We start from the raw sequence: 10111 nt of genomic DNA on the forward strand, positions 1-10111 counted from the left end.
TTTGAGACAGGGTCTCACTATGTCATTGAGACTGACCTGGAACTCACTATGTAGCCCAAGGCTGGTCTCCAACTCACAGTGATCCTCCTGCCTCAGCCTCCTGAGTGCTGGGATTACCATTCCTGGCCTGGTCACCACTGATACTCTGATCTTGTTCTTCACCCTCTAACACCCCTCAGGGGATATCTGATAACCTTGGCTTGTCTTTATCAAGAATTCTAGTAGGTTGGTTTTGCCAGAATCTTACCTTTGATTTTCTTCTTAGTAATTTTTTATCCACTGACTCTCATCTATAAATTCCACCTTGCCTGAATTGTCTTTGGAGTTAAGCCCAACTCTCTGCTCACTACTGCAAAAACCCATTGCAGTGGTCCCTACACCGATCAGGTCTTAAATAAGGTCTTCGTTGCTGTTCTTTAGCAAGTAATTTTTTTCCATTAATGGTTGTCAAACTCTGTCACTTTCGTTTTACTCTCTTCATTTTCTTTAGCAAATGTTTTTGCAGCTGTTCGATATGTTGCACAAGCAAATTCCCTCCGGGAAAAAAAAGGGACGTGTTCTCTTGTAAACTTGCCCAGCAATGCTCTATGAGAAATCAAGCCTTGATCGCCCCCTGCTGGCCAAATATTCTTATAACAGCAAAAATAAATGAGAAAGAATAAAGATCAACAACCATTTTATAGAGAAACCTGACTACCTTGCTGGAAAAGGAATAAGGAAGCCAGTGATGACAGTAAACACTGAAAACCTTTCACCTTCCCGCTGCCACAAAAGGCACAGGTATTCTCCTTTTGTCAAGCAGGATAAATAACCTCCCAAGACAATAGAAAATGGAATAATATAGAGAAAATAAAGTGGAAAAGTCCAAAGTCAACTATTTCAATGAGCAAGTCTCACTGAGCTACATCTTCGCCCCACCCCACCACCTTTCCCTTTTGAGACAAGGTTTCACTAAGTGGCTAAATTGTGTGGGCTGGATTTGAACTGTGGTCCTCCAAAAGTGGTAAAAATTATGCTATGTAATTTCCAAGGCTGGGCCTTAGGACATCACAATTCCACCTTCACCTGCTAAAATGCTGCTTTGGATGAATCCAGTTGTCATTGCATGATGAAGCCCAGGTGGCCATGCTGAAGGACTGACATGACGAACAACCAAGGCTCCAGGCCAGCATCCTAGCTGACGGGGATGACTTTGGGTCTGCACCCCCTGGCAGCCATCCCAGCTCTTCAGTTGACCCCATAGGAAGCAGAATAGCTCAGCCAACCCAAGCTTTAGGAGATGCTGTGAAAAACTGTCAAACAACTGTTATATTAAGGCGCTAAGTTTTTAGATAGTTTTTACATAGCAATAAGGAACCACAGCAAAGTGTTTAGCACAGAACCTGGCCCATGCTAAGTATTCAAAGAAGGTAGAGAATGGAGAGTTATAAAAAGGATGGAAGATAGGGGAAAAGCAAATAGGGGTCTGGGGAGAGCTGTAGGAAGGTGACACTGAAGGTTGTCTAGCCCAACTTTTGTTTTGCAAAACTCCCATCCCTCCCATCCTCAGTGGGCCCCCCCTCATTCTTCAAATAGCATAAAGTGATGCAGAAGATACCACTTTCAAGCAACTTTAAATCAGACTTTGCCTGTTGAACATCCCCATCATATCTAATCACTGATCTCATTGTATCTTTTGGGATCCCACAAGACAAACTTTTCAGATGACAGCTCTTCACATGTCTTTGAAAACTAACATTGCTTTATCCTTCATTCTTCCCTTGTCTTTTACTAAGATAAGGAAAATGAATCTCTAAGTTCTCATCGGTTGAATGGCAAGGTGTTCAGGCCCCACACATTTTTTGGATTTGCTCATTTCTGGGTGACGATTAAGCTTTGTAACCCTCAACCTATGCCTTCCACAACAGCCCCATTCTAGACACCTGAACAATGAAGAAAGATTGAGCTGAATTTTAGGAAACTAGTAATTATAGTTGAATTAGGAAACTAGTAATTAGAGTTGAAGCTTTCTGCAAAATAATCCGATGGCGAATGAGAAAATAAATGGGGAAATTAAAGAAATGAGACCAACCAATTGCTGGCCAATTGGTAGATGGGTACATGGAAGTTCATTTTGTCATGTTCTCTACTTTTGTATGTCTTTGAGAATAAATTTTTAAAAGGTGATCCTGGAAAATATCAAGGGAAAACGATGTTTTTATAGTTATAGTGTGTTTCGACAGGAAATTCTGTGTGCGGGCATTCTGCTGTTCCTTAACAGGTGTTGACTTTTGCAGCACAAGACAAAAGCAAATTCACTCAGGCCACCAGGAGTGGGACTGAGAAGGAAAACACAGAATCTTTGGTCTGCAACCTGCAGCTGAAAAACGACAGCAGGGAAAGGACAGGCAGGCAGATTCCCTTATCGTGTCCCACGGTATTAGAGGGAGCACAGCTCCTAGGCTTTCTACCCAAGAAGTGTAGGTCCCCCAAAAGCACAAGACTACTTCAGATTAATGTCACCGTGACCCGTGTCTGCAAGTGATAAGTGGCCAAGTGTGGAGCTCCCTGGCCATTAATATGGGCCAAGCCTGTACAGATACTGGAGGCACGCGGTTTCTCCCTCAATGGCCTAAACCAGGAGTCCAAGACCTCCTGAATTCCTAGACAGGCCCCTGTGGCTCCAGAGCCACGCCCGTGGGGCGGGGTTATGACGCACTTCCTGTTGCGCCGTGCGGCGGTGCGCAGTGAGGTCTCTCAACGCCTGGAGGTACTGTGACTCGCGGTGAGCTTGTCGTTCGCGGGTTACCGTGACGGGCGGAAGGGGGAACCCTAGCCCGAAGGTTTTGAGGTTGGAGGAGTGGGTTTAGCAACTGTGATCTCCGGGAATCCCCAGACTGATCCCTGGGAGGGCTCGGAGAAGGCGCCCCATCTTTGCCCACCCCTAGCTGGTGGAGGCGGCGACTCTCTGGAAAGCCTTTTCTATTCTCTAGGGCTTTAACAAATGAAACTTTTGTCTGTTTTGCGTCCCAGAATAGCTTTCCTCTGTGCTCCTGGAGCCGAACCGTCTGTTAATCTGACTGGGATTGCCTTCTCTTTCTTCGCTAGCTCTTAAATTAAGTTGGAACTCAAGGCTAATGATTGGGAACCTCCTCGGAGAAACTGAACCGCAAACGTCTCGGGTCTTGTCCAGTCCAAGAGAAAAAAGAATCCCTTTGGGTTTTGACCGGGCTAGGAAGCATACACATAAAGGATCAGCTCAAGTGTGGAAACATTTTTAGAGGACCTTTTGCGAGTAAAGAGAAAGGCGATAGCTTAGAAAAGTGAAGAGTAAGATAATCCAAGTATTTTAAAACACAGTTAAAACAGCTGTGAAGAGGAAAGGCATTAGGGGCAAGAAAGTTGTTTTTTCAAGTATTAGAAGGCCACTATGGAGAAAGTAACTATTGGTTTAGGACCCTACTAGAATCGAAGTGCTACAGTGTTCGGTTTGAAGGAGGCTTTGTAACAAAACCGTCCAACCAAATTCTGTACAAGGATTGTCTAAGTTGCTTGGCTAGGACTTTACACATAGACTGTACTAAAGACGTTCTAGCATTAGGTGATAAATGCTGTTGAGTTGGAGTCTATAATAATTTTTTATGATAATTTGATTTTTATATATCTCACCGTGTTCAAGAATGGATTTCAAGCACTTTAATAGGGGTATATAAACTTGGGGAGATTGATATAAAAGGGAGGAACACTATGAACACAAGAAAGACTTTCTGTTGTTAGCATTAGAGATCGAATGCAAGGCCTTTGTGCTAATCTACAGTCCCAGCCCTTATTTTTTGGGATGCAGGTCTTGCTAAGTTGACCAGGAAAGGCTCAAACTTGTGGTCCTTCTGCAAATGCTGTGCCGGTGAACTACGCCCCCTCCCCCAGTACTCCTACCGGGTAGCTGTGATTTCAGGTAAAGCATAAGAACAAGAAGAGAAATGAGATGGAATGGAGAGGCAGATCATGACTGCCATCATGCAAAGACATGTGCCTTTATTCTAGGAGATCAGATGGCACTGCTCCTTCCCTGGTTTAGTTTTCCAGTGTCCTGAAATCAGCCCAGTAGTTACTGAGTGCAGAGACCCACATGAGAGTACTGATTCTGATCCACTATGTCAGAATACAGGTTGGCATCTCTTAGGATGCTTCAGGACTGGACTATAGTAGAGGGGAAATCAAGAACTGGTATCCCTGCAGTTCTGACCTACTTAGCTGGCAATTATTGGGTTTCTGATTAAAGCAAGGTTATAAATTGGGGTTCCAGGGCCAGGGATTTAGCTCAGTGGTTCCGCCGCCTGCCTCACAAGTGCAAGGACCTGAGTTCAATCCCTGGTACCAAAGATAGATAGATAGATAGATAGATAGATAGATAGATAGGGGTTCCATACCTGGAAACCCATTTCTTGATTTTAAAATTTACCAAAACTAGTCACAAAAATAGGTGAAGGGGAACAGATGTAAAAAGAATGTTTTCAATGCATATTTACTAAATGTGAAACTAAGCAGAAAATACAAAAACCAGAACAGAAATGCATGTCTGTTAGAGAAAGGCTTCATATTGGCCTTATTGTTGGGATGGGTTGTCTGTTTTATGGTGGCCATTAAATTTAGACTTTGTAATAACTTATTTTCCTAACAGACCATCCTGTAGCCATCCTGGGTACTTTTCACTTTTCTAAGAAGCTTTGAACGATATGCAAAGGTGGTGTTGTTTAACTTACAAATTTTAATAACTGAATTTAAGCATAAAATGCCTCTGAAAACAGAGATGAGCGAAGGTGCTCTATGGCTATTTCAGTGTTTCTGATGAGCTTGTTTAATGTGGCCAGCAAATATTAGCATAAGGTATTATTTAAGATTTTTAAATTATAAAACCAGAGGTTATTAATGGGAATGGCATTTATACATTCTGGCTATCTGTCTCTCTGAACTAAGAGAAAAGAGGATAAATGAGTCCTTATGTTCCTGTAGCCTCCATGTTGAGAAGTGAATTCAATTCTAGGATCAGGCTTCATTGGGCCACATTCTGTTCTTTATAGTATATTAATACCAAACATAAATCACTGGTGTGTTGATTTTCTTGGTACCAAGTCTTTGTGAGAATGACCAAGAAATAGAGTTATAACCTTAAAAATTTGGGACTTGTTAGCCACTCTGTAGAATGAGGGCAGTAATCAATAAATCAACTGTCCTCATGGATGAGTGAGTCAGGTTAGGCTGCCCTATTCAGGGCTCAGACCAAAGGAGACTGGATAAACCCTGATCTTTTTTAAGCCCATTCATTCTTTCATACATGCCACAATTTTTTTTTTTTTTTTTTTGAAGACAAGATCTTAGCCAGGTTTAGTGGAGCATACCTGTAATCCCAGCACTCTGGGAGGCTGAAACAGGAGAATTGCAAGTTCAGGCCAGATTGGCCAATTTAGGTATTTAGTGAGACCCTGTCTCAAAATAAAAATGAAAAAACAAAAACAAAAAAGAATTGGAATGTAGCTAAGTCTGGAGGCCCTGAGTTCAATCCCCGGTGCCACAATGAATGAATGAATGAATGAATGAATGAATGAATAAAGGAATGAACGAAAGAACGGAGTCTTAAATGGAGCCCAGGCTGGCCTGAATTCTGGGACTTAGCTGGTTCTTCTGCCTCAGCCTCCCCTCCATCATATATGACTATTCTGCACCTGTTGTATACTAGGTGCGCCCCAAACTCCATTCTGTTCACTGTGAGTGTACACAGCAAACAAAAGACCCTGCTCTTCTTCCAGCTTAGGTTGTCTTACCTTCAATTCTGATTTGCTGCCTAAGCTTTCTGCTGCTCAGTGACCTCTTTAGAGAGTCCAGATTGGCTCTTTTGAGCCTTAGCCTCCCCAGCACTGCACTCTTTAGTTATTCCGTTACAAAGATCCCCTAGCACAGAGCCAAGATGCTAAGCAGTTCTGATGCTTCCATTATTTCAAAATAACTTTATTGATTGGTCAAAATGTTCAAATACTCCATATTCACTTTCCCACACATGCTCCAGAATCTCGGCTGCTGTTTCCCAAACTTCACTGGGGGCACAGTAGCAGTTAAAATACTTTAACAAGTCCTATAATTTCAGAAATAAAATAGATAGACCTGTTTAGCATTGGCTATCCCCTTGTTCTTCAGCCTTGTTTGACCAAAACTTGCTTGTTCTGTTTACTGCACTTAATTTTCATTCCTTTGGACACATTTTGGAAAATATTTCCAAAAGTTTTTCTTTCTATGTCATAGTTTCCCTCTTCATGCTTCGAGTTGCTTACTGATGTTTATAATTCCATTGCTGAGCACTTTAGCATTAATTTCATAAATATGAGCCTTCTCTACAAAATATTAGCAATAAAATTATTTTGTTTGTCAAATGACTTTATGATCCCTTTTAAGATTTTCTAGCTAGGCTTGATATGCAATGATGCATGTCTATAGTCCCAGCACTCAGGATCACGAGTTCGAGGCCAGCCTGGACTATATAGTAAGTTCAAGGGGAGCCCAGACCCCACACATCAAGACCCTGTCTCCAAAAAAATTTTTTTCTGATTACAAAAGCCATGAAACTCAATCTTTAAAAAAATTAGAAATCCAAAGAAGAATAAAGTTTAAAACCAATCTATAATTGTGTAGCCCAACAGTATCACTGTTAAGTGTTGGTCTTTCCCCACTTTATATATGAACTGCATAGACATTTATGATTTTTGGATTTTCTCAGGTGCTGGCAGATCAGGTTCATGGAGCTGGACAAGTATTCAAAATTAGCTTAATTGAGTTTTAAGTGCTGTTGATTGAGATCATCTGCATGTGTAGCTCTTCTTTATGGTTTTACCGTTGTCACCAATATAAATTCATGTTGATATGTACATACTTCCCCTTATTGAGCTACTGGAGTTTTGCTGCTCTACATTATCCAAATTCAACATGGGATACCAAGGTGGTGGAAAAGGTGTTGCTTACAATTTGAAAGCATGCTCAGGAACGCCCGTCATAAGCATAAAAGTTTCATTAACTGAAATATTTTTCTTCCAGAATATATTTAACAAGTGTCAGTAATGTTGCACTGATTCCCTTTCCTATTTGCTTGTTTATTTGCCAAAGCTCCTGTTGAGGGCATCTTACTCCTCCTGCAGCACCAGCACTGCCCACATGGTGGCTGTTCAGTCAGTGTTTAAGGAATGGACTGTACTATGTGCCAAATGAAGAAATGAGGAAAATCGAAGTAATTATACCGCTGTATATGTTTAAATATTCCAATGAATCGGCTGTCAAAGATTTAGATGGCGATTTTAAAGAAAAAATACTTCTAAGTATTTTTTTGTTTGTATCTACTTTGAATTTCCCCCTCAATTTCTTCTCAGTACTGCATATTTTATCAAAATAAATATTACTATAAGAATATGCATTACTAGCCAGGAAAACAGTGGCACATGCCTGTAATCCCAAAACTCAAGAAGCTGAGGCAAAAAAACTGCTTCAAGTTTGAGGCCAGCCCAAGCTACATGGCAAGATCCTGTCTCAAAAAAATAAAAAACAACAAAAAATGTTGATTACTGTATGCCCTAAAAATAGATCAGGTGAAACTGAAAATTATATTGCTAATTATAGCTCATTATTTTTTAATATATACTAGTTAATTCCAACCTGATATCTGGTAACTGACAAACCTAGTCACTTGACTAATAAATATCTAATGTTCAAGCTATATGTATTAGGTTCAAACACACCTTTGGCCAGTATATAACTTGTTGAATTCTCAAAAATTAAAATATCTACAGTTATAAGATTATAAAACATCTTTGGAACAAAGTTAATCTAATTTTAAAATAATGCCACATAGTACTTTTTAGCCAAATGGAGACAACACAGTAAAATCAAAGGCTGCCCAAGATAATTTCAGTTAGGTTTTGAACAGTAATTTTTTTTTTAGTACCAGGGATTGAACTCAGGACCTTGCGCTTGCAAGGTAGTCACAGTGCCACTGAGCTAAATCCCCAGCCCTTGAATAGTAATTTTAATAATAGTTTTATGGTAATCATGATTTCCTGTTGCTGTAAAGACTAAAAACAAAAAAAGCCTTTGGTTTTAGTAATTGTATGGCAACCATATTTTTTTAGGTCTAGTGTGTGGTCCTAAGGAGCCAGGAACCCAAAGAATCCCATCTCCTGCTCTACGGAGCCCAACCTTGGGGAGATTGTTTCTGACTCTGTGTGATGACCAAAGTCGTGGGCATGGCTACAGTTCTGGGCCCCAGGCCACCTCAGCAGCAGCTGGGTCCTGTGATTCTGAAAGTCAAGGAGGAGGAGGAGAAAGGGAAGTGCCTTCCTAGCCTGGAGATATTCCGCCAGCGCTTTAGGCAGTTTGGGTACCATGACACCCCGGGGCCCCGGGAGGCCCTGAGCCAGCTCCGGGTGCTCTGCTGTGAGTGGCTGCGGCCGGAGCTGCACACCAAGGAGCAGATCCTGGAGCTGCTGGTGCTGGAGCAGTTCCTGACCATCCTGCCCCCGGAGCTCCAAGCCTGGGTGCAGGAGCACTGCCCCGAGAGCGCTGAAGAAGCGGTCACCCTCCTGGAAGATCTGGAGCAGGAATTGGATGAACCAGGACTCCAGGTAGGCAGGGGGAGCCTCTTTTACTTCGGGAGATTGGGAGCATAGCATTCCCTAGGAAGAAGAGCTTGTCTCCTTAACAAGATTAGCAGAAAGGAAGCTTCTAACGAATTAGACCATGTTTCCTCCTGGTTTTGTTGGTTTTTTGGGGTCTTGTTTTTGTTTTTTCCTTACCTAAACTACCATTAGCCTTGGGAATTGAACAAAATTGATTTTTTTTTCTTTCCTAGAGCTTCTGCATGGCTGTCCTGAGATTTTTCTCATTTTAGTTTTTAAAATGAGCTGTACATAAACTCAGCCTTTTTTTTTAACTGTCTCTAGGTCTCAACTCCTCCAAAAGAACAGAAACAAGTGTGGGAGATGTCATCATCAGGAGTAGCAAAAGAGTCCCCCAGCAGTGTGCAGTCTCTGGAGGCCAGTCCTAGGTATGAATCTTGGGGGCCCCTGTACATCCAAGAGACCGGTGAGGAAGAGGATTTCACTCGAGATCCAAGAAAAAGTCGAGGTGAGGACATGTCTCAGTGGCTTCAGCCTTTGCCATTGAAGCAGCAAAATAATCCCTAATTCTGGTCTGAGGTGATAAATTGACTTCTCTGGTTGGGTGGACTAGGTGATGTAATTACCTTTGTTCTCCCAGATACAGCTGCCTCAGGCAGGGTCCCAGCTTGAGAACAGATGGAACATTCTTTGTGGGCTGATTGAAGTGAGTTCAGTAAAGGGACTGTTAACAGAGGTGTGGACTGGTCAGTAAGGGCACTGCATTGGACAAAGGTAAAAAGATATTACTCCTTTGTTCCTCAGGGACCAGCAGAGAGGAACTGTTCCCAGAAGCAGATGAGAGCTCTAGCCTTGGCAGGGAGAGGAATAACTTGCTAGGACCTGTGGCCGTGGGCCCTGCCATCAGGAAGGGAGAGAATGAAGGGGATAAATAACCCCAGTTTTACACTGCTGCCTGCACATCTGCTGGTGCCCCCCACACCCCTCGCAACCTAGTAGACAGCCAGAGGACGGGATCCAAGGCAGTGTATCCCTGAGGTCGGCTTCCTGGGGCACAGAGTAAGACAGGGTGGATCTTTATGTGGTGTAGGCCACCATTCATGTACATGGTAGGCATTCATGAGCACAGCCCATGGCCTTCAGAAATCTCCTTCCCCTTAGGTATTCACTGTGTTCTGGACATGTGAATTCCATCTTGGAAGCAAAGTTTTGAGCCTTGTTAAAAATCAAATTCTCATCCTAGTACATGAGAGGCTGAGGCACAAGGATCATGAGTTTGAGGCCAGCCTGGTCTACATAGCAAAATCCTGTCTCAGAAAAACAAAACCAGTCAGGTATAATCCCAGCACTTGGGAAGCTGAGGCAGGAGGATTGCCGTGAATTCAAGGCCAGCTTGAACTACATAATTAGACCCTCTCTCAAAAAACTTAAAAAAAAAGTCACATTGGGCAAAAAAAAAAAAAAAAAAAAAAAAAAAT

The 10111-nt window shown here is 42.2% G+C and overlaps 1 protein-coding gene across 1 annotated transcript in view; it reads left to right on the top strand.

The window, feature by feature from the left end:
- LOC104851625 (zinc finger protein with KRAB and SCAN domains 1) overlaps positions 1-10111 on the top strand; it is a 39194-nt gene that overhangs the window by 24749 nt on the left and 4334 nt on the right. The window contains exons 7-8 of the mRNA XM_033765243.1: positions 8236-8639; positions 8958-9141. Of these exons, the coding sequence (XP_033621134.1) occupies positions 8236-8639; positions 8958-9141 (588 nt within the window). The remainder of the gene's footprint in view (positions 1-8235; positions 8640-8957; positions 9142-10111) is intronic.

This window comes from Fukomys damarensis, unplaced genomic scaffold (genome assembly GCF_012274545.1).
Source record: "Fukomys damarensis isolate Sample0158 unplaced genomic scaffold, DMR_v1.0_HiC HiC_scaffold_17, whole genome shotgun sequence".
NCBI lineage: Eukaryota > Metazoa > Chordata > Mammalia > Rodentia > Bathyergidae > Fukomys > Fukomys damarensis.